Source organism: Watersipora subatra, chromosome 2 (genome assembly GCF_963576615.1).
Source record: "Watersipora subatra chromosome 2, tzWatSuba1.1, whole genome shotgun sequence".
NCBI classification, from domain to species: domain Eukaryota; kingdom Metazoa; phylum Bryozoa; class Gymnolaemata; order Cheilostomatida; family Watersiporidae; genus Watersipora; species Watersipora subatra.
The window spans coordinates 9,252,894-9,279,144 of NC_088709.1; the positions used below are offsets into that span (position 1 = coordinate 9,252,894).

Consider the following 26,251-nt stretch of genomic DNA (forward strand, 5'->3'; position numbering starts at 1 on the left):
CGATCAAGTCATGCGAATTTCGCAAAAAAATAACGTGTACTTTTCACCAGTCTATAGCATTGTCGAATTGCCGAAGGTTTCGGCAGTTAACATAGGAGTACAGAAATCATTTCATTTTTGCCGATTTCAATTTTTTCATTTTCTTATGAGATTATTACTTATTAATTAATTACAAGTTTGGATTACTACAGAACAATGACTACATAGTACAGATTTTCTAAAAATCTAGTGCAGTGTAAGTAAAGGGAATGACGATGATATTTTTTCTAACGGTTCTAATGAGATTATTACAATAATTAATTATAAGTTTGAATGACTACAGAACAATGACTACGTTGTACAGATTTTCTAAAAATCTATATAAATATCACGACTTCATGATATTGATCGCTATGACGTTTTGAAATGTAAACAAAATTGTGCATTGGTTTTATATTATTACTATATTAATAATATTGGCTATTCTAATAATATCAGTGCATTTTACTTCAGAAATATTGGCCAATATTGCATTTCTCTTTTTGCAGGAGGAGAGATATAAACATATAATCTTTTTATTTCATTATTGCTATTTGTTGTATATAATAACACCCACACCCAGTACATTACAGCTACCATTGCAGTTATCCTATTTGACTGCTAATATTGCATTTCTCAACCATCAGTACCCTTTCTTTTTTCCAATATCACTTTGGTCGTGGGCTGTATGACAGTGAAATTTCTAGTCTATATTATATTGAAATGCATTGCAGAGGTTATTATGGATAGGCCTATATTATGCATAAAACAAGACAATAAGCAAGCAGCTAACAGACAATCACCAGCAAAGAAAATATATGTACAGTAAAAATGAACATGCATGAAAAATGAAACATTTTATATATATTTATAAAATAATTGTTTTAAAAGTTCCGATCAGTATGCCACCGTCTAAAACACGGAGCTGGACACAAAGGAATGTTACCACATTGTGCACAACAATATTTGGTTTCCACTCTCTTTCTGTTCGTTGCCACAGACCGTTTCGGGTTGCCACGGTTACACACACGACACGATCTAGCCTTTATCCTCCCAGTCTTTTCAGAAGTTTGGTTCAAAGAAGGATAATGATTTGTAGTCTTTAGCCTTGCCAAATCTGAACTAATTGAGTGTGGTCTTCCAGCTGCATCACCTCTACAGTCAATATATGGCCCTGCCTTACGTAGAAGTTGGTCAATCACATCTAGACGTACTACAAACGAATTGTGACAAGCAATGTCAACAAGATGGAAAGAGTTTCTTGTACCATTTGATTGACCTTTTTTCTATGTGGTAGTATCTGATCATTCAGACAGTCAAGTCAACTTCACCCCTGTGACCGTTGTAGTCTAGTTGTGTTTTTTCATACCTTGTAGCTTAAGACAGTCGACACCGCCGTCTATGCATAACCTTGTAACTTAGTACTGTCGACACCCATTTCCTTGAACTTCACTTCCCCAAACATTCAATTGTTCAGACAATAGTAATTATCATATTCATTTAACTGGGAGGAACCTGACATCAGAGCAAATAAACAGCAGTTATCACTACTATTTGATAAATCTGAAACTAACCAGTTAGGCAGAGATTATCAGCATCTCCATCGGATCCTGGTTCTGTTTTAACATCTGTAATTCCTACAATAAATATGAGAGCTCATCTAAAGCTCATCTAACTTTAAAATTTTTCATATCTTGTAACTTAATACAGTCGACACCCGTCCCATCGCTTCTTTAGACTTCCCTTCCCCAGACTTTCAATTGTCCAGACAATGGTAATTATCATATAAGAACCTGATATCAGAGCTGTTCAACAGCAGTTACCACTATTCCTTAATAAATCTTAAACTAACCAGTTGGGTAGGGATTGTCAGCACCTCCACCAGGTTCTGGTTCTGTTTTCACTTCTGTAATTCCTACAATAAATTTGACTTTGAACAACTACAATAAACAGATTTTTAATTGTCCAGACAAAGGTAATTATCATATTCATTTCCCTGGGAGGAATCTGACATTAGAGCAAATCAACAGCAGTTATCACTATTATTTGATAAATCTTAAACTAACCAGTTGAGTAAAGATTATCACCTCCACCAGATTCTGGTTCTGTTTCCACTTCTGGAACTCCTACAATAGATATGAGTGGTCATCTAGAGAGGATGATAATGTGAAACTTTTTGTACGCATGTATTAAGTTGTTATGATTACTATAAAAAAAATCCTTCCAATGTACAGTAATTACCTTGATCACTGTCTATGTTCACAGATGAATCACCAGGTTCTATTTTAACCTCAATATCTACAATATAATGCAATGATAATTTATTACCTACAAATAGAATTATAACTAAACTATGGATAAGGACAAGCCCTGAAAATTAATGTTGGCTCCCAACCTGCTAGTTAAAGAAATTTAGAAGAGTACTAAAAGAGTATGAAATTATGATACACTATGGGCATAGCAGGCACGGTTATACCAGACACAGTAATATAATACGTGTCTATAAGAACCATAGATATAGCACACATGGCTATAAAGGAAGTAATAATAGTGGGTAAGTTTATAGAGGGTACGGCTGAGAGAAAAGAAAATAGTTATAGGCAAGTTTTTAGAGGACATGGCTGAAAAAGAAAAAGAAAAAAAGTAAGCATGACTACAGAGAACATCGATAAATAGGAAATGGGTACAGAGAACATGGAATACAGCGAATATATAATGCGAAATCCTTAAGGGCAATACTCTTCAACATATACATAGTTCGGTAGCATTAACTAACCAGTTGGATAGACACTGTGACTCAGACCATCTGTTTCTGGGTCCACCTTTACTACCAAATTTTCCATGACAGTCGTTAAATGGAGAGATCAGTTTATCTAAATAATAGTATCAAATTAGATTAGGTAAAAATCCACGTTCACCTAACACAGTGATTGTAGGAGACTACTTTTTGTGAACAAAACCCGCTAATGAAATGAAGAGATAGCAATTTAATTTGTATTCCGCCTGAGGATAGCAAACATCAAAGTAAAAATATATTATTACAAAACACGGTCTTAATAAATAGATTGATTTGAAGATCATTGTCGATGGTTGATCCTACATGATCTGTTGAAACTACCATCAAACTTTAGAGAGCTAAATTGTGTCTGTGTTATTATGGTTACCAGGGTTACCAGGTTAGTGAGCTTCAAACATATATGTATGTTAGCAAAACATCATATGCTGAGTTTCCCTGCTATAACAAGCTCTCATGTAGCAATGCAATATGAACAATCTGTACAATATTATAATAAAGTCATCGAGTAGTGTACGCTCTACAATGTCTCTACTAACAGTTGGATTGCTTTGAAGCTGCAAGTTTTGAAGTACAGTGCAAGCCCGGGTTACGATGTCACGATGTTCCGATTAGTTTTTAGCTTTTAGCCATTTTGTTTGCTATGGTAAATTACGGTGTGGAAGACCACGGTCTTCTAACACTGATCTTATTCATCTAAACATGAACCATTATTTCCAATCTCTTAACCAGGCAACAAACAGAAAAAGAAAAACGTCAGTGTCGTCTGAGCAATGCTTCAAGACAGTCTGGGAGCACCTACAGTAGTTTACAAGCAGGGGCACCGGTCGAAAATAAGTGGAGACAAAGTATTGTTGTGCTGAGTGCGCCAATGTTCCATGGCCCTGTGCTCAGTGCTATGTTTCCAGTGCTGGCATACAGAGAGTGACTCGCGATGATGTCTTCGCTTAAATGTATTTTGTTTTTAGCCTCTGAGAATAGGTAAATAAGCAAAACTATTGTATCTCAATCAATCATCATTGGGCTAACAATGATGTCCGATGAGATGCGACAACTTTGCTAATTGTTTGCCTGACGCGTGTGTACTAATTTTGCTGTATCTCTTGATATGTTAAAGGAAGTGGGGCTAGTTGAGAGAAAGGGCTAGTTGAGACAAGGGGTAAGTTGAGACAGTCACATTATTTCAACTTTGCTTTGTACTTATGAGTTGTCTTTTCTACTTGAGAAAGGTCACTTTCTGTTAGTACTAGCCATATTGGTTAGAAGCTCATGTGGAAGATCCTTTTGAGGTAAGATAATTATTTTTATTTTCAAACTGTTTTACTAAGTCCTTGCTATCATCATAGTTGATGTGATTTCTAAGAGATTAGTAAGAATCCAAGCTCAAAATTCGGACACATTTCAGTTGCAGATGCTTACTACGCGCTACTTTAGTTATGGATTTATTTCTACACATATATATATACTAGCTGTGCCACCCGGCGTTGCCCGTGTAATAGAAGAGTATTTGGACAGAAAATTGATTTGTATTTAACATATAACAACATTTGTCATTCTAACTTTCAAACTACATATCATGAGAAAAGTTTTTTGTGTTATAAACAATGAGAAGTAGTGAAAATTTTGCTATTAGCCAGTTTAATAATGTGAACGAACAGCTTCTCGTGATGTTATGCTATGACCCTCGTCACACGTAAAGCAGTTAGGGATTGCTCTGATATAATGACTGATATTGGCAGGCTAGCAATTCGACTTCCGTAGTCTAGTGGGCTAGGCGTAAGACTGGTGAATGGTTAGGTCTGAGATCGAATCCTTTTCAGTACAGAATATTTATTTTAAGATCTATAGCCGGATTTCCGACGAACTTTCAGAAATATATATATTTCTCAAAGTATGTCTGTTGTCGTCGTTTGTGTATCTGTCTGCATTCCGGCCATAGATCTTAAAATTTTAGATCCCAAAATCCGTAGTGGAGAGGATTTGATCTTGGACCCTACCATTCACCAGTCTGACACCCTACCCAGTAGGCCACAGAGATTTAGTTGCTCATTTGCTGAAATTAGTTGCTCATTTGCTGAAATAAGTTGCTATATGAGAGCGTATGCCCAACGGCTTGGCATACCACGCAGGGTGATTGCGCAAATAAGTGATTGTCATTAGTTAGCTTACTAAAATTTTCCAGTGGCAATCTGCCAGGTTAATAGCAAGTGGCTAACAGGTTACCAGGCTAATAGCAACTCTCATTACTTCTAAGCTGATTTTTAACACCCGGGCAATGCCGGGTAGCACAGCTAGTAGTTTTATAAAAAACATAGTTCACTTAATAACAGATGAGTTGGAGCTAGTTGTGACAGCATTGGTGGCGCAAGTTGAGACACTGTCTCAACTAACCCCTTAATATATACCCAGTTAAATGGTATGGTCTTTGGTCAGAATGTATATTGCTAGATGCTATTCTACTAATACTGTAATCAACTTGTGTTTCTATGTTTCTAAAAGACAATATGGTACGAATCTACAAAACAAAAACTAATAGAGGAAATAAGAATGCTACAGAAAAATTACAATATGCCATTCAATTAATGACTGACAATAACTTCAGCTTGAGAGAAGCAGCGAAAAAAGCTGATGTAGATAAATCTGTCCTGTCTAGATTTTACAAAGGAAAAAGCACAGGGTATCAGGCGTCACGTCAAATATTCACCAGAGAAGCAGAAGCTCAGCGAATATTTGGTTACATGTGCTCGCATAAACCATGGCTTGACTATAACAGAAACTCAACAGTTGGCTTTTTCCTTCGCATCAGCTAATGGCATTACAATTCCGCAGTCATGGGCCAATAATAACATGGCAGGAAACATTGGGCCCTAAGTTATATGCAAAGAAATAGTCAGCTGTCTCTAAGACAAACAGAGGCAACAAGCCTGGCTAGGTCTATGGCCTTTTACAAACATACAGTTAGCAAATTCTTTGCAAATTTAAAATAAGTTCAAGAAAACGATCTCCCTCCTAATAGAATAAAAAATATGGATGAGACTGCATTGACTAGAGTCTATGTATCCCCTAAAGTTGTAGCACCCAAGTCATTAAAACGGGTCGGGCAGGTGACTTCTGGAAAGAGGGGAATTTGCGTTACTTTTGTTTGCTGTGTGGGTGCTGATGAAAGCTCTATACCAACTGCGTTTGTTTGGCCACGCAAAACTGGTCAATAACTTGGAGTCGTATATGATTAACGCTTCACCTGGCAGTCTTGGGTTATTCCATGATACTGGAATGTTGGATGACAGCACCGAACATCAATAAATGGATGGTGAACTTCATTAACTTTAGCAAACCATCTAAGGAGTCACCCATATTGCTAATTCTAGACAACCACCAGTCATCTAACCTACGAAGCAATTAAAATGGCAACTGACCGCAATATCATACTGCTCACTTTCCTGCCGTATGTGACAAACAAACTTCAACCCTTAGATGTGTCAGTCTATGGACCTTATTTTTCTGCTTGCAATGGATAGATTTTGGACAATCCAGGAGAAGTGATAAGTCTTTACCAAATATCTGCACAAGCTGCCAAAGCTCTACGTCAACCAGTTACCCCAGAAAATATTATCTCTGGATTTTGGGGCAACTGGTATTTCTCCTTTTGACCCTGACATTTTTGCAAATGCTGATTTTATGCCTGCTTCTATTACTGATAGGCCTGCTCCCGTAGATGAGATCAAATGACAACAACTGTGAGTGATAGTACAATTTCAACTACAATGATCACTACCGATTATCTCGTAGCAGATTATTGTGGTGCTACCCCTGAGAGTGTTCAACTATTTCCCAAAGCTGAGCCACGCAAACCAAAAAGTGGAAGAAAACGAGGACAGACATTAGTTCTTCACGCAAGTGAAAAACATGATTCAAGCGATGAGCTTAGCAAAGTAAAACAAAGGTCAGAAAATTATAAAAACAAGACTCAGGTTAGAAAGTTCTGAGAGTGAATCATCGGGTGAAGAGCCAGCACCTCTTGATGCTTCATCCTGTGCATCCGAAAATAAAAATATGTGCTTTGAGAAGGATTTCATAACAAGAGTTTTTGTTCTTTTAGAATATGCAAGCAAAAAAACTAAAATGGTCAAGGACTAATCTCATTATATTTCTGTAGATTAAACGCTGTAAAATTATAACCTTATCACCTTATCGCTGCCAAGATACAGTGTTTCTGGAAATATATTAATTGTTTCTCATGATATTATAAATTGTCTTAATTTGCCCCGCTGTATGTCTCAACCTACAAAATGTCTTATGTTACAAAAAATGTTATATATGATTAGGTTTTTAAACAAATCAAACAACGATCTTTGTATTAAATGCATATTATGTGGTAGATTATCTTTCACAATGTTTAGAATTTTCAATCACTACAAGAAGTTAACCATAGCTGAATACATGATTTCTGTCTCAGCTAGCCCCACCTTCCCCTATATAGTTTGCTGTGATTTTGTGAGCTCACTCAAAACATATCTAGGCAGTATCTGACAAAGTTTCATTGTAATCAATGATATAAAAACCCCACATGGTTTTATATCATTGTTGTAATGTAGTTTTTGGAAGCGTATCTTTCTTGCCAAACTTGAAATACATGAGGTTTTGTTCAAAGTCTCATCTCATATCCACGATTCCATTCAGTGTTCAGAAAAACTGATAGCCAATTATATGCCTATTCTGACAAGCAAATATGTCAGTTTTTTAATGCAAAAGAAACGAGCAATGTCTGACAATCCTAGACTGAGCAAAAAAAGGTTTTAGTGCACGAGCCTCACAAGAGATGCGAAAGGCGCTATCTATATACTGGAACTAGCCAAGACTGCACGTACTGTCTAGAGAGTTACTTACATACTACAGGTATATACTACATGGTGTCAGAATATACGAACCTTGTGTAATACTATTGTACATTGGGAATTCAGCTGTATTGATTGCTTGGTAGCTACTAGTGTTATTGGTTTGTTGGAACCTTGTGAGAATAAAACACGCACAGTAGTTGATTATTAAGTTGTTGAATTTGCAGGAATTCACATATTATGCTTGTTCATTGTCATCGTACAGTGGCTTGTTGGAACTATTGTGAGTATACTGTCTGTGTGTCCCAAAGCTATATTTGAATTGCTACTGTTTCTTGGGTTGCTGGACCCAAGAGCACTAGAGTAATAGGGATATACTGCACAACGTAAACATGGCAGAATCACATGATGATAGCTTTACACAACGCCTGAACTTCAAAGACAGTAGTAGCTTGTCTGCGACTTGGAAAACATTCAAGTCACAGCTTGCTGTTGTTAAAATTTCTAAAAAGTACTCTGATATGTCAGAGGAGGAAAGGGTAGCTAATCTTTTACTGTTGATGGGGCCGGACCGCGTAAAAATATACGAGCAGTTTCCATTTGACAACAGTAAAGATTAGAGTAAAAAACTCTAAACATTGTAATAAAATACTTTGATGCGCATTTTGAACCGGTTAAAAATGTAACTCATGAGAGAGTCAAGCTCAATGATATGAAACAGGGAAATTCATTCAATAGTTTATCACTGATGTCTAGACACAGGCAGGGTATTGTGAGTATGATAATATGAAAGATGAACTCATTCGTGACAGGGTAGTAGTAGGGGTGAACAATAGAAAACTGCGTGAATACCTCATTGACCTAGACGATTTGGCTCTACACAAAGCGATTCAAAAGGTCAAACAATATGTTGCTCACCACTCGTCTGTATTACAAATGAGCAGTAATGCATCAGCAAGTGACAATTTGGATAAAGTCAAAGCTCGACAACCAAGAGATCTTGTGAACTGGATCCACCATTTACAGCCTGTCCAAAAACCAAATGGAACAATCAGGGTCTGTATTGACCGACAGAACCTCAACAAGGCAATTTGACACAACCACGCAGTGTTGCCTACACTGGACGATGTGCTGCCTGAACTCCACAAAGCTAATTACTTCTCACTATGTGACACTAAAAAAGGGTTCTACCAAGTAACGCTGTCCCCAGCCTCAACTTAACTAACCACATTCTGGACACCGATAGGCAAATACAAGTATTTCCACATGCCCTTTGGCATTGCATCCGCACCCGAAGAGTTTCAAGGAAGACTGACCAAAGGGCGCACAGGCCTAACTATAGTTAGGGTAGTCACCGACGACTTACTAGTCTATGGTGCGACTCGCCAACAACACGATGAAAATCTCACCGTACTGTTCAAACGAGCAAAGGAAATTGGACTGAGACTCAACAAGGATAAATGCAAATTTCTGTAGGACCGGCTACTATACATTGAACACCTAATGACCTCAGAAGGCATAACCTGACCCTGCTATAATACGATCTATCCTACAGATGGAACCCCCATGGTGCCAGCAAAGAGTTAAACGGTTTCTTGGTCATGTCACATACATGTTGAAGTTCATTAACAACTTACCCGCTTGAGTAAGAGAGCCCTTGAGGCAAATTCTCAAACGGAAACAGACATTTGAGTGGGGACCAGACGAAGCCAAAGTATTTGACAAACTTAAAACTCTACTTACTCAGTTGGACACCTTACAGTACTTTGACCTAACACAGCCTGTGGTGGTCCAAACTGATGCCTCGGCAGCAGACATTGGTGAAGCCTTGCAAGGAGGAAAGCTTGTAGCCTACACATCCAGGAGCCTCACATCCTGTAAACAGAACTATGTGCCTTTGAAACTAGAGTGTCTAGCTATTGTGTTCGCAGCCAAGCGCTTTGACCAGTTCATATTCGGACACCGAGATGTGATGATTCACACCGATCACGAACCGCTCGTAGCTATCTTCAATAAGTCAATCCATTAGATCACTCGAAAGCCACAAGCAATGCTACTACACCTACAGAGGTACCTAAAGATAAAAGTTATCTGGCAGAAGGGCTCAGAACAGCACACTGCAGATCTACTTTCCACGGATTCCTACTTCGACTTGCCTGGGTACCAACAGCCGCCGAAGCACCTGTTTTCATGCAGCGAAAACACGTGGGACGTGCCGCTAGAAAGCTGCCTGATGGAAGAGATTCGAACGACCACAACCAAAGATCCCGAGCTGCAAGATTTAGCTCGCCTCATTCGCACTTGTTGGAGTGGAGCACCTTCTCAAACCTACAGAGAGTACAAACTCTTTAGAGATGAGTTTGCTAATGGGAAAGGCATGATTTACAGGGGTTTGAGAGTCATTATGCCCAAGAGTATGTAGAAAAAACTTCTGAAGCTATTGCATACGGCTCATAATGGTATTAAGTCAACTCTCCGTCGAGCTCGTCGCACAGTGTTTTGGAACAAAGTAATAACTGACATCATGGGACACATCAACAGCCGCCCTGAATGTCAACAAGACGCACCTGACCAACAAAAAGAGACACTTCAGAGTCATGATGTACCCAAAGAGCCCTGGACAAAAGTGGGAGTGGATTTGTTTGAAGCTCAGGAAAGCCAATATTTAGTCATCGTTGACTACAGCACCGACTACCCTGAGTACGAGTGACTTGTCAATCAGTCAACACTACTGGTCATAAATGCACTAAAGAAATGCTTTTGCCGTCTGAGAATACCCAAGCTAGTCATGACTGACAATAGACCACAGTTTACATCGTACCAGTTTGCGACGTTCAGCCAGACTTAGGATCACCAGCTCGCCGCGCTACGCACAGCCTAATGGCAAGGCTGAGTCTACAGTGAAGATAGCTAAGCGAATCCAATGCAGATGCTCTGAACCCGAGCTTGCACTGCTCAAATACAGGAACACCCCTAAAGAGGCAGCACACACGAGTCCGATACAGCAACTCAATTTCAAAACAGCAGCACTGGTGGTAACAGTCAGAGCTATCAGGGCAAATATGGTCAAAATCATAAGTCTAGCACCTTCCTAAGCCAATCTAAACCAATTGCTAGAAATAGGGACAATGCAAATATCCAATGTGGTAGATGTGGCAGAGATAAGAGTCACCCTAGGTGCTCTGCTATGGGGAAACAGTGCTATAAATGCAAGGGGGATAATCACTTCAAACATATGTGTAGGGCCGTAGTAAACGTTGTAGAAATGCATGACGATGAACCTGCTCCGACTCACAATCCTGGTCAGGTCAATGCTAATTTTGCTTTTTCACTTCAAGTGAATTCATGTAAATTGCACTGCGTAAATGTTGACATTGGTGGAATACAAGTAAATTCCATCGTTGAAACCGGTGCAGATTGTAATGTGATTGACAAAAACATATGGGAAAGCCTAAAATCTAAAAGTGTCCAGATAAGCAAGTCAGTCAAAGAAGGCCCTAATATATACTCCTACTCATCGAAGAAACCACTCAAAGTACTTGGACAGTTTTGGGCCGAGTTGAAATGTGAATCTGGTAAGAAGATCAATGATGTTCGATTTTTAATCATAGATGCGGTGGAAGACCCACTGCTAGGAATTGAAATCTACAATGCTACAAGTCTTGATTTGATACGTTTCACTAACAAAACCAGTACTGCACTAAATTATGATCGGCTGGGGGAAATCCACCTTAAGTTGTTCTCTGGCGAAATAGGAAAGGCAGAAGGTGAAATTGATATCACAATAGATAACACAGTTTGAGCAGTTGCCCAACCCTTTAGGCGGGTTCCATCTGTACTACGTGATAAATTAGAAAAAACACCTGCTTGACCTTGAACAAAAAGAGATCATCGAAAAGGTGAGTGGACCAGTAACGTGGGCTAGCCCCGTGGTAATAGTGCCAAAACCAGACTTGAGTATCAGATTGTACGTTGACATGCGCCAAGCAAGTCATTAATTAGAAGCAGTAATTAGCCATAACTATCCAGTACCAACCGTTGATGAGTTGCTAATAGAAATGAATGGCTCTCAAGTGTTTTCTGAAATCGATCTGAAATCTGGATTTCATCAATTTGCTTTGTCTGAAAGTTGTCGAGATATTACAACGTTCACTACACCTGTTGGGCTGTATAGGTATACAAGGCTCATGTTCGGAATTTCATCTGTTCCTGAAATTTATAAGAGTAAGGTTGCAAGCATCATAAGGGGTATCCCAGAGGTTGTACATAAGTTGTACAAGTTGTACAGTTGGTACAAGTTGGACACAGCAAAACTTTTGAGGAGCATGATGCACGACTAGCCATGGCCCTCCGGCGCCTTGAAAAACCAGGCAAGGCGCTCAATAAGAAGAAATGTTGTTTTGGTGCTAATAGCATTGACTTTCTGGAACACAGGCTAAGCAAAGAAGGTGTAAAACCTGGAAAGGACAAAGTTAAAGTAGTACTAGAAGCTAGTGAACCAAAGACGGTTGGCAATATGAAAAGCTGCCTAAGCCTAACTGGATACTGTTCCAAGTTCATCTTAGACTACTCCAGCAAAACTGAGTGCCTGAGAGCACTGACCATTGGGCTGAAGGCAACCGACAAGATAATGCTAGGCTGAAAAGAAATCTTTCCAAGTACTCAAAGAAAACTTGGCAAATGCTAACATGCTGGCATATTTTCACATGTAAGCAGAAACTCTGCTATATGTGGATGCAAGTCCGGTCGGGTTAGGATCAGTACTCGTTCAAAAACAAGGTGAAGAGTTCAAAGTAATCTGTTATGCATCAAGAGCTCTAACAAGCATAGAAGAGGTACTGCCAGACAGAAAAGGAGGCCTTAGCAATTGTGTGGGGTTGCGAGAGGCCCCACCACTACCTAATTGGCGCGAAATTTACGCTAATGACTGACCATAAACCGCTAGAGGTCATATACGGAAACAAAAAAAAGTCATGGGTGCTACGTCTGCAGAGCTATGACTCTGTGGTGAAACATGTTAAAGGCATTATCAACATAGCAGACTCTCTGTCGAGACTAATAAACGACTAACCAGGCACTGGAGATTGTGGTAGAGGTGGATCAATGTCCTTGGAGGATGCCGAGCTCATATCCGGGGGTTATTGGTCCACGCTGTATCACACTGCTGCGCTATTACTGCCAGAGATATCGAAAGGGCATCAAATTCCGATAATGAGCTGAGTTTACTACGTACAGCCATTGACTCTGGTAGTTTTGATAAAGTAACACGCGTATTTCATGCAATCAAAGATGAGTTGTGCGTAGTAGGGCGACTAATTATGGGAGGCACTTGTATAGTTGTCCCTAGGTGTTTCCATGAAAAACTATTGGCTTTAGGGCAGGAGGGTCAGTGGGTATCACAAGAACAAAGCGCAATCTGAGAACTCGTGTGTTGTGGCCTGGTATAGATTTAGAGGCTGAAAGATATGTTAGAACGTGCCATGGGTGCAGAGACGCAGGTAAAGTCCTTGAAAAAGAGCCAATCAGGGAAAGATTTACCCAACGGTTCATGGGAAGAACTTACAGTTGATTTATTGGGTCCCTTGCCAAATGAGGAAAGCATTTTATTAGTGGTATATTACTATAGTCGTTGGTATGAAACGAAAATTCCAACATCTACTGTAACTAGCAAAGTCATAGAAGCTATGCAATCAATGTTTGATATACACGGGCTGCCGATAAGCATAAAGTCAGACCATGGCTCACAATTCATCAGCAATGAATTCAAAGAATATGTAAGAAATCTAGGAATACATCATCACTTAGTCATGCCTCGCTGGCCAAAGGCTATTGGGGAGGTCGAATCCCAAAATCATTCAATAATGAAGTGCATACGCATTGCGCGTAGCGAAGGTAAGGACTACAAAATAGAACTTAAAAAGTACATAGTAGCCTACAGAAACGTTCCCCACTCAATAACAGGTAAACCACCAGCGGAAATGCTGTTTGGTAGAAAGTTAAGAACCAAAATTGCCCAAACTAGGGATATTTTTAATTATTTTGAAGTTTGGGATTGCGATAGTGGTCTAAAACATGCAATGGTCGAAGAACAAAGCAAAAAACGCGTAGACCACACCCATAAAGTGGGCGATTTGGTATTAGTAAAATGAGAAAATCCAACTAAGGTAGAGTCTACATTTTTTTCAGCTCCCTACACAATCAAAGAGGTAAATGGTCCAATGGTAGTGATCGAGTCGAAGCAGGGGCGCATGCTACATAGAAATGTATGTTTTATCAAACCGTATTTGCTGCCAAATGTTTCTCTTACAGAAAATGAAAATAAGGAAGGGAACCATGGGTTAGCAGACACCAATTAGAATGGGAACCCCAAAACTGCAAACGGCAATCAAAAAGGGCCCGATACATCCCCGCTAACAATACAGATACAGACTTAATTCGAGGCCGGATAATGGCCAGTGACATAGAATGTAGCAATACATGTCCTGTACGAAACAACAGGAAACCCCAACATCTCACTGACTATCATACAGTGTAAAAACAATATTAACCTAAGGAGGGATGTAGAGATGCTACGCTGACATGACTATGAAAATGCTAGCATGATATGGCCATATACAATCAAACAGTCACAGCGCGTCAGCAATATATGCTGTGACATTTATTAGCCAATCACCATTATGACAATATATGCTGTCCTGGGCAAGCCAGCTGTACTGCAATATAACTGGGCAGTTAAATACTACTATCGCTATAGCATTCGTGTGTTCTATATATTTTATCTGTGTGTGTAATTAGAAGTTTGAATAAATAAATCTGCCTGCGTGCTACAAAATGCAATGTACAAAACCTTAGATATTTCATACTCCTGAAAATTAAAGAACCCAACAGTGCTAAGCTTGACGCTTCTACACACGGACGTTTATTTCTATCTCTCAAAATAATACACACACTTCTAGCACGAAACAGTATTTGTAACTAATAAAATGTAGGCCTAATGCTTGCAACAGCTAATATGCAGTGGACAGCAATTGACTAGGCTATAGCTTAAACAATAGACTAAAAGATGCAAATCTAAACTTGATTTTGGCACAAAACCAAAATTATACTGCACAGAATTTATATAATTATATCACTCATACTTAAATAGGATATTGGATTATCGATAATACGTTATGAATTTATGTAGTTTCGTAATACCACTTGAGCAGCATTTATAGCAACTAATATAATGTTCTCCTCATTTGCTAGATGATAAGCATATCTTTTCACCAACAAACAAAACTCGTTGCCTTTTCAGTAAATGTTTTGTATTATATAGAGAAAGACATCAAAGTAAAAAATTTTCAAAAAGTGTAAAACGAATGGCAAAAGCATTTACGTGTCCTGCATGTTAATAATAAGTATATGTAAGCGCTGTGATATTTAAAAAAAAAGATAATGTAGTTTTCCAATTTGCCGAGCATCAGTTTCCCTACTTTCGCTTTCCGAGAAAAATAGTTTTACTAGAAGTTATCCGGCGCTTGAAAGGGGGGCAGCCCTATGTTCCGCAAGGCCCTATGTTCCCCAGTGTCGTGTAGGGTCACTATAGGGTCACTATAGTGTCCCTATACGACACTGATATTCCCTTCCTACAAAATAACATATGTTGATTGTTTGGTCCGTTACGACGACTGTGATGACCATCATATGCAACAGCATTGCTTACGGAAAGTGACGTTACCGGAAGTTTTAATGTTTTTAAAGGTTCCAAACAAACTCGCGTGGCAATTTCAAGTTCTGTTGCAAATTGAAGTCAGAGATAGGATTTATACACAGACAAAGTCACCATATCTTTAGCCTATCTGTGTACCACAAAAATCCTCTAAATTTGCTGATTTTTTAATGTTTAGCACTAACATCTTGTTTGTAGTTAATTAAGTTTACACAAGCGAAAAGCTAATTTCCGTTTATCTGACAGCATGACGTTAAAAGAATTATTTCAATCTTTGCATTAACACGTTTCCATTTTATTTTGTTATAAATATTAATTTTAATAGTAATTTAAACAGCATCCTTATCATGATGGTCAATTTTTGGGTTGTGGGATGGTCAGGCAAATTAGTTAGTTTCGCTTTCAGTTAAATTCGGAAATACGTATGTGCGTGACATGCGCAAAGGCATTCGTGAAAACTCGTGCTAGAAAACTGGTTGTCTTTTTTAGCGTGCTTCTGTTATTAACAAATATATAACCAACCGATAACATCTAACAAGCTAACATATAACATGGTGTCAGGGCACTGAACCCAAGGCAAGAACTGCTGTGTCGACTAGGCAACCCTGATTGTCTAGACACAGCACGGAGGCTATTGAGCTAAGTATTCCGGTGATATGGTGTATATTGTGGAGCTGAGAAGGGCTGTTATAGGCGCAGACAGAAAGAATTTGCTCGTCTATTTCGCGATCTATGATATATCATTGTGACAATCCGAATCTATACTGATGTTTAGTTCCTTGGCTTCTAGATACATTATATTTAGTAAATATTTTATTTGTGTTATTGGCAAGCTTAATTTTTGCGTTTTATTGCAAGGGCTTTGAAAACATGTCGGAAGAGGCACAAACTGACACACCAGCGGCACAACAGCCTAGAGTGCCTCCACTGAGAATTAAAGTTGACAATCCTATGTCTCTTGATTTTGCTAATGCTGCTACTGAATGGTCTGACTGGCTCAGACGCTTCAAGAGGTTTTGCAATATAAGTGGATTAGCAGATCAAAGTAATGAAGTGCAGGTTGACACTCTTTTGTACATTGTGGGGTGAGAGAGTGATGACATATATGATCAGTTGGAGTTTGATGAAGAAGAAGAGAGGACACTTGATGTTGTTACAGAAGCTTTAACTCAGTACTTTCAGCCACGAAGGAATGTTTTGCACTATAGAACTCAATTTTATCAACGTAAACAAGGCGCTGATGAAAGTGCTAAAGAGTACATTAGGGCCATACATGCATTGGCATCTAAATGTAGATTTAGCACCGGGCTTACACAAACTGACATGGTCAAAGATAGGCTCCTTTCTGGAATGATAGATACATCATTGAGCTCTGAACTTCAACTTAATGAGGATGTTTCACTAGCCACAGTCACCTCTAAAATGAGAGCTAAGGAAACTATTTCAATGCAAATGAAAAATGAAACTAAATTAGCTGCTGTTAAGCTGGGTTGATCAAAGTAAACATTCAATAAAGCAGGCGTTTCTAAACAGGCAGGAGGCATAATACATGATTGCCGATACTGTGGTAGATCACATGCTCTTCGTTCATGTCCTGCGTTTGGAAAAAACTGCAAACTGTGTGAAAAACCCAATCATTTTGCAGCTGTTTGCAAGCAGAAGCTCAGACAAACCGATGAGGTGACTGTAGACAGAGAAAATTCTGAATATTCAGATCAATTTTTTATACAGTCTAGTGATACAGTACATGCTATTGAAAAGAGTTCTAATAGGAGTGTATTTGTAGATGGTTTTTGTTAGATGATGGTTGTGATGTCTCTAGTGTTGATAGTGAATGGCTAATCGAGCTTGTGTGTAATGGAAATGACATTTTGATGACCAAAGTTGATACTGGTGCACAAACTAATGTTATACCGTACTCTGAGCTTCAGAGAATCTCACCAAAGGCCTCCATTACACCTAGTTTAACCCGTTTGACTGCATACTCGGGTCATGCGGTGCCTGTTGTAAGAGTGGCGCGTATTGAGCTTTGTTACAATGGAAAATCTTATACAATACCATTTCATTTGCTAGAACAGGGGTTAAAAGCAAAAACTTTGCTAGGCTTTCCTTCAATCAAACAACTAGGGTTACTAGAGGCTGCTGTATTACTAGTTAACAAAAACGACCCAGACTGTCACAAATCAGAGATAGCAAAGTGGTTCCCAGAAGTGTTTACGGGGCTAGGCAAGTTACGCACTATTTACAAAATCAGGCTTAAACCAAATGCTGTACCTCATGCTTGCTCACCTAGGACTGTGCCTTATGCCATAAGAGACAAACTCAAAAATGAACTTGATAGATTAGTTTCTTTAGATGTTGCTAAAACGGATGAAACAAGTGAGTGGTTAAATCACATAGTGCCTGTGCTTAAACCAGATGGGTCCTTGAGGATTTGTTTAGATCCGCAAGATTTGAATAGGGCAACAGTGCGTGATAGGTACACACTTCCAAAAGTGTCAGACATATATGCTAGACTGTCTGGCTCCTAAGTATTCTCGACGCTAGATGCGAGCTCAGGTTTTCATCAAATACCTATTGATGAAGAGTCACCTATACTTACAACTTTCCTAGCACCTTTTGGGAAATACAGATATAAACGCCTCCCTTTTGGAGTTACAAGTGCTCCTGAATTCTTTCATAAGACCATGGTAGAGATGGTAGGCGATATATCTGGAGTAGAGATCTATATGGATGACATGCTGGTACATGCACCTACTAAGGAGTTGCATGATACCATATTGAGTCAAGTTCAAACAAGGCTAAAGGAAACTGGTCTCAAGCTAAACTTGAAAAAGTGTCAATTCAGTAAACATGCTGTTCAATTTCTAGGCCAAACAGTGTCAAAAGATGGCATCAATCCATCACCTGCCAAGGTAAAGGCTATACAAGAAGCAGTTGCACCAAGTAATAAAGGTGAGGTAAGGTCACTTCTTGGCTTGGTGACCTACTTAGCCAAGTTTTGTTCCAACTTGTCAGAGGTGACTAAACCTCTAAGAGAGTTAACTAAAAACAATGTGGAATTTCACTGGGATAAGGCATAACAGGAGGGTTTCAAAAATGCGAAAAGTATGGTCAGTAAGGCACCAACTTTGGCTCATTTTGATCCCACAAAAGCTGTGGTTGTGAATGTTGATGCCAGCTCCCATAGTCTGGGAACAGTTTTGACTCAAAAGGGCAAACCCATAGAGTTTGCTGCTCAATCACTAACACCGACACAGACTCTTTATGCTCAAATAAAAAAGGAACCATTAGCCATTCAGTTTGGGCTGACTCATTTCCACCAGTATGTCTATGGTCGTACTGCACAGATTAAATCAGACCATATGCCTTTGGTGAATATTACCACGAAGCCTCTACATGATCTGACGCCTCACATGCAGAGGATGAAAATGCGAATGCAGCACTATGACTACGAAGTAGTTCATGTAACAGGCAAATTTATGTACATGTCAGACTATCTATCACGTTCATGCCCTGTAAATACCATAGTGGAAGATTTGAACATAGACGATCCCCTACCGGAAATCTGTGTGCAGTCATTCTCAGAACTGACACTGATGTAAATGACTATAGTGAGTCGACTGTAAAAGATACTACTCTACAAGTAGTCTTAAGATATACACAGAATAGTTGGCCAAAACAAAAAAGGCAGTGCCATCCATTGGCAAAATCATTCTGGCAATATCACAGCCAGATAAGTGTTCTAGACAATCTCTTATTCTATGGAGATCGTCTGATAGTTCCTTATGAGAAGCAGTCTAAGCTTGTTGATCAGCTACATGACAGTCCTCAGGGCATAATAAAAACCCAGCAGCGAGCTCGTACTGCTTTGTTTTGGCCTGGTATGAGTAGACAGATTGAAGATCGAGTTGCTGGGTGTGACATATGCAAACTACATAACAGAGCTCAGGAGAATGCACCCCTAACTCCAAGTGAAATTCCCACACATCCATGGCAAGTCATTGGAAGTAATATGTTTCAGTTCAAGGATGCTCATTATCTCATTACTGTAGACTACTACTCTAAGTGGATTAGCGTGTTTAAGCTCTGTGAAACAACTAGCAAAAGTGTTGTACAAGAGTTGCAGAAACTGTTTGCTGATTTTGGTTGTCCTCTCACTATATAGTCTGACAATGGTCCTCAGTACTCCAGTCGTGAGTTTAGAGATTTCACAAAACAGCTAGGTATTACTCATGTAACATCTTCTCCAGGTTATCCTAGATCAAATGGTCAAGTAGAGCGCATGGTTCAAACTATCAAGCATCTGATGATCAAAGCTGATGAGGATGGCAAGTGTTTCTGGCGGTCTTTGCAGATGCTCAGAAACACTCCTTTGGCAGCAGATTTGCCATCTCCAGCTCAATTTCTGCAAAACAGAAATCTCTTTGATGGAATTCCAGTAAAAGCCCATTGCTTGTTTCCTAGAGCTTACGACAGGAAATACATTCATGCCAAACTGTCATCTCGACAAGAAGTCATGAAAGCAAATCATGACGTGAAAGTCCGCACGGAAAGACCTGTTTTGAAACCAGGTCAACCAGTTAGGTTTCATGGTCAGGTTGGTAAGTGGCATAAAGCTACAGTGATAGATCATTACCTACACGACAGGTCTTATGTCATTCAAAATCATGCAACAGGACATGAGCTACGACGGAATCGTCAACACCTACGACCAGATTTTACTAAGCCAAGTGCGAGCAGACGGGTCTCACAGCCTGTGACTATGACAGACAATACTTTACCTGCAAATACATACTCTGACATGGCATGAAAACCTGTAGGAAAACACACTAGTGATACAGCATCAAGTCCCCCTATGGTTTCAAATGTACCACTGGTTGGCACACCTATCAAGCACCTATCAACCTGTTGATTCAAGTGCTAGTCACATGGAAAAATCCATTCCTGTTACGACCCCGGCTTTACGTACTTGTTCTGGTAGAACTGTGGTGAGACCTCTGAGGTATCGTGAGTGACAATTTTCTTCAGTATTTAGTACCTTATATTATCATGTCTGTACTCTTGTTTTCTCACATTTGCTGCTTTTAGTTCGTTGCTTTCTTACTGCCTATTTTGTTCTTCAGAAAGGGAGATGTTATATTTAGATTACGTTTAGTTAGTTTCACTTTCAGTTTAATTCGGAAATACGTATGCGCAACACGTACACGAAATACGTACATGCGCAAAGGCATTCATGAAAACTCGTGCTAGACAACTGCTTGTCCTTTTTAGCGTGCTTCTGTTATTAACAAATATATAACCAACCGATAACATCTAACAAGCTAACATATAACAAGAGTTAGGCCTACAGATGTTTCAGTTCCCAAAAGATCATGAAAGAAGGAAGGCATGGATTGTTAAAGTGTGTAGGTAAAATTCACGTTGTTTTTAGTGTTTGCAATAGTATAGATTTAGATAATATTATTAATTTAAATTTATTTCAGTAGAAGTTACATTTACTGTCCACAGTTTTATCTAACATAGCATAAAATTTTCACTGATTAGCGTCAATTGTTCATATGATTAGTTTTTATGAATTCTTGTGAACATGAGTAATGAGAGTTCAGTTGGATGTTGAACTGGCCAGTAAAAAGGCTAAGGATAGTTGTAGACTACATTCTAGTCACAGCCATGTCAGGCCTATGAGAACGGAGTTATTTTTCAATATTTTATTTATTTAATCAGTGTCAATGTGAAAATTACAGGTTGTATCCTGGAAGTAATGTTGAGAGACAAGCCTACGCACATGTTACTGTGTCTGATTTACAGGCTACATTAGTTTAGTTTACATTTACATATTAGAAGTTGTGTTCTTTCATATTGGTACAGACAACTCCAATTTACATATGCTATGTTGGTTACAAGCTCACGTATACAAATGCTGCTAATTGGTTAATAGGTCAATTAATCAATGTCTATTGGTTTATTTATTTTTCTGCGCATATCTTTACTTGTAAATGCAACTTCCTGTTCTGTTCAAATTACAAAGCGTGACAGCAGCGCATTCTCTCCTAATCTCTTAATTATGGCTAGTAACACACAATCATCAACTAGCTCAACAAGTAACAAAAGGAATCCAAAACTTCTGCAGCCAACTGCTTCTTCTAAACTTTGTGTGGTTAGTCAAAGTACAACTTAAAATTATCTTGTTATACGTACAAGCAGTGTTCGAATAGGGGTACGCAGAGATACGGCGTATCCCTAAAAAAAAATTATGGGAGTAGTCTCTAGAAAGCGTATCCCCTAACATTTGTTTGCTCATATACTATTAAAATGCGATAAAATCGCTATGAAGTCAACAAGTATTCACATGACTTTTCGATCCGAGTGTCTTTCAAACCGAAGACAGTAAGCACTATCGGAGGGGTGACACCACGTCCGCGTTACCAATCATTGAGCAAGTTCCTCGCGTCAACGGGTCAACTATGCCACTTTGTGGAAAGCTCTAATTCTTTCAACTTTTCTTTAGGCAACACAATCAACGGGCGTTTTTGTCATCTACCCGCGCTACCAATCATCGAGTAAGTTTTTCGCATCAACGGATCCAGTGTCGTATAGGGATTCCCTATACGACACTGAACGGATCAACTATGCTACTTTGTGAAAAGCAAGAACTCCTTCAATTTTGATTTAAACAACACAATCAACGGGGTGCTTGTCACCCGCCTAAATACATCCCCAAATAGCTTGAGATTATTCCATGCGCGAGCACTTTTTGGTCCTTTGATAATCGAAGTAAACTTTCTCAGAAAACTTATGTAATGGCCTCTAATTTAAGTTCTTAAGCAAATTGTTTTTTCATTGTCATTTTTATTTGATTAATAATGAAACGTCATGGACCAATTGATAGGTACTTTAAAGGTGAGTGGGAGTACGTATGTGATGATTGATTTACCTTGCCAACATTAGAAATGAATTGGATCATACATTTTGCACTCGAAATTTATAAAACCCTTACTTATTAAGACCTGAACCAGAAATGATAGCTGATTACAGCCCTGCTACTAGAAATGATGGAATTGTGGCAAAGAATCGGTAGGATCATTTACCTTCATTGTAATGCCAACTTGAATCCCTCCGTTTCTTTAAAGGTCTACCACAAATAGATTTCAAGTAGAAGCGGTAGCATTTTCACATCAGGTGCACAGGCTATTATGAAACCTCAATTGATCGCAAAGCTTTTCTCAGAATATTTGATGAGAAGTGTATGTGTATCACACAACTCCAAATATTTAATATCATGCAAGGCAATGCTTGTAAATTAATGTATTATGTATAACTGACCGACTCATTACCTAAACTATGCTAGTACTACATCAAACCTAAGCTTTATCTTAATAGGAATGATGAAAGTCTGAGGCCAATAAATTTAAGTTTTAGACCCGCAGGTTTCTTAGATTTTTTTGGAAAAACTTAAAGTTTCCCTTCTTATTTTTTTGTTCCACTGATTGTTTCTTCCAAGCTAATTTCATTTCCATTTAAATAAATATATCTGTAAAGCCCTCAAAATCAATTTACTGTGTAATAAAATAATACCAATTATACCATTGCGAAATATTTGTTCTCTCACTGAAAAGCTGTGGAAATTAGGTATTAAACAGACTATCTTACAAAGGATTTTCGCGGGTGAGTTCCCCCGCACCCCCCTCTACCGATGGGGCGCTCCGGCACCCCTCTCGGACTCTCCCCGCGCCGCTGCGATGTTTGGGCGAGCCATTGGCCTGAAAGTCGCCTCACCCACCTGTCACCATAGAGTACCCCGATAACAACCCTTACACTTCAAACACTGCATACATGTATATCAGTTTTTAAACCATATTGATATTCTTATCATCATTGTAATTAGTGCTGCTAGTTCTTCAAATACATTTTAGAATTATAATGATAATAAATTTTATTCATAAGTTTAGTTGTTTGTATAGTAGCACTATTATTTAATATAACATTTTATTATCATTACAAAAGTTTTCTTATATGTTGTATTGCTTTGCATTTGTGTTATTATTGAAGTTAATAACAATAGCATATAGTACGTTGCATTCATTAATAGATAACTGGTTAAAATCATTGGAAAAAATTTGTATAGCTGTGTAAGTAGTAGTAGTAGCCCTATTAGTATTAGTAGCAGTATTATTCATATTATGTTTCCTTTGCTTACTTCTCCTCCTTTTTGTTTACTTAGGAGACATTTTAAAGAAAAGTGACTAAAACGGGAAAACGTCGACTGACAAGTGATACCATTCCTATTGTGTCCGCTAACAGGTCACCGCCTTTCTCTGAAATAGAAACTGCTTTAGAAAATTCTGTAATCCCAAACTGCAGCTCTTCTGCATCCCTCAGCATGAGCCGAAATATGGGTGAAGAAATTTTTGTCATTTATTTCATATCCAATGTAGGTTTCTGTTTATTGCTAATGGTATTATATCAAACTGCAACAGATTTTTGCAAAAGTAGTTTTATAGTACAATCAGTTTCAATTATTAATTCACATGTATCTTTTAACAGGGAACTACAAAGAGGTATGAGAACAAAAATGCAGTGTGATTAACAACTGTAGTCTTTATGTACGCTTTCTTATTTCCTAGCTGACACTCACTTCTATAATATTTTTCCTACTAGCGAATACAGCAATTATCTTATCAGTTAGTTTGGAATTATCTTAGAAGTTAGAAAGCTAGCTTCAATATGACTTTTAAAAAAGTATTAATTTCTTTTGATGTAACTGAGTCATTATTGGTAACAATTTGTCAACCTTTTTCTATTGATCATGTCAAAAATTGGTTATTAAAGAATGTTGAGGTGGCAGCTGACTGGAAGTGGTAGCCAATTAAAGCGTGGCGCTCCAGTTCTCAACACTTCTAGAGTAGCAGTCAAATAAACATGGCGTTCAAATTAAGGTTCAAGATATGTCAGTTTGGCTGTATTTCAGAATGAAATAATATTTGAGTTTTGGGCAAAGTTAAAATAGCAAGGAAAACCACAAATATAGATGCAAAATGATTTTAGCTTCAAATGACGTCCTATTTTCATATACATATCACTGATGTATGAATTTAAGAAGGAGCCCCAAAGTATATTTTCCTTTGTGTAGTAGCATCTAGTCAAAAATGCATTAATTTTAGATAAGTGTAGAGTGACATACATGGATGACCAACACCAAAGAATGATTTTCAGACATCAGATTAAAGGTGTGTGATATTACGATGAGTTGCTTTAAACTAACACAATGTACATGTCAGCCAACCTATAATTATTTTGCTGTAGCCCTAAATGCAGTGTGAAAAACAGTAAAGGTGTCTAGTTTTAGTCGAATTCTTGCCTAAATAAATGCTGACACTAGTCCTTGTGTTCTACTGCTGTCAGGTTACAAAATATATGTAGCTCTCCTAGTCACAGGCATTTATCTAGACTAGCAAAGGAATTTAGTATTGTTCCTCTTAGTGTTCATGTTTTAGAGTATTAATCCCTTACCTATTGTATAATTATAAACTAGGAGAGGTCTTCTATCGTTAACTGTCTCAGGTTCAACCATCACTGAGTATAATTATCAGATTCGAGATAGTAAGTTTAGAGGTATGAGATGGACATATAATTTGTTTGTATTATTAAGTTTTAGAGTAATCGGAGATTCAAAGTATATACATTGTTTTTAAATGTTTTCATAAAGTTTGATGAATCAAGGCTATCGGCTTGGTGAGTGATATATAAAAACTAAGGTTGATTTTGTAAAACGATTTGCATTTACTAGTTTGTTAGAAGTGTAACTCATACGTTGTTGTTGTTGTTGTTGTTGTTGTTGTTGTTGTTGTTGTTGTTGTTACTTTAGAATGTCAAAAACAGCCAATAAAAACGGCCTGTCAGACCTGTCAGATATTAGCTCTAATACAAATTACAAGGCCACACTGCACAATTATTGGTAATAATATAATTAGCAATATGCATAAATAATGTTTGGCCTCTGGAATCTGAGCACCATGCATGCAGTTTTGTTGCTGGCTGTAACAAATGATTTACTAATAAATAATTTCCTCAATTATGTATTTACTAATATATACTTAGCATAATTTGCTCAATTGTCAACTCTTAAAGCTAAAACACTTGTGAACATAGACAACAAATAAAGCCGTGAGCCATTAAAAAATACTGGCTGTTATACTTGCTAAACAACTTGCATTAAATAGTTCTTTGAAGATGCAACTGATATTTGCCTGTTTTGATACTTCAGAATGTCAAATTGAACTAGTAAAGGCAGCTACTGTAATGGAACTAGTAAAGGCAGCTACTGTAATTGAATTTACAACCGCTCAAAGATGTGAGGAGGTAATGCGGACAAACATCATCAGACCACACCATACCTTTGTTGGTAAGTATATATTTACAGTAGATACGTAAATTCACTTATGCGGTCATTTACAATAAATAGTGTTAGAAATTTGATTACATTAATTAAATTTCATGCATTTGCATGTTGCAGGTTTTTCCTAGCTGTAACAGGACTTTTGCTACAGCGTATACATGTATATGAATCCGATGTGGGTATCAAATATGTTCTATAAAATAAATGTAGTCTTTGCAGTCTGTGAACATACATTGTTTTTTGTAGTGGTCACCGTTTTGTAACAGCAAAGGCCAAAAGCAAATTGTAATCAACTTGTCGGAGTGGTTGTTTGCTATTCTTTTGGCTTTCACTGGTTTCTGTCACTAATATCTTTTTTGTACCACTTACATACATCAGTGAAGTTATCACTTCTTGTTTCAAAAGGCATTAGGAATCAAAAGTAATTTTATTTGCAAAACAAATGATCAGATTTGAAAAGGTTTTCTTGTTAACCAAGAAGTTTATGCTATTCA

At 38.2% G+C, this 26,251-nt stretch overlaps 2 protein-coding genes across 2 annotated transcripts; one reads left to right on the top strand and one right to left on the bottom strand.

Moving 5' to 3' along the window:
* Positions 1-738: 738 nt before the first annotated feature.
* Positions 739-21,697, bottom strand: LOC137386795 (uncharacterized). The gene is made up of 7 exons (XM_068072943.1): positions 21,560-21,697; positions 2,795-2,891; positions 2,260-2,316; positions 2,085-2,144; positions 1,871-1,933; positions 1,593-1,655; positions 739-1,231 (listed from the first exon to the last, which is right to left on the bottom strand). Exons 2-7 carry the CDS (start codon positions 2,859-2,861, stop codon positions 903-905), a joined length of 639 nt encoding a protein of 212 aa, XP_067929044.1. The 5' UTR covers positions 2,862-2,891; positions 21,560-21,697; the 3' UTR covers positions 739-902.
* LOC137387920 (uncharacterized) lies at positions 10,913-11,449 on the top strand. Its single transcript, XM_068074436.1, has one exon. It carries the CDS (start codon positions 10,913-10,915, stop codon positions 11,447-11,449), a length of 537 nt encoding a protein of 178 aa, XP_067930537.1.
* Positions 21,698-26,251: the final 4,554 nt, after the last annotated feature.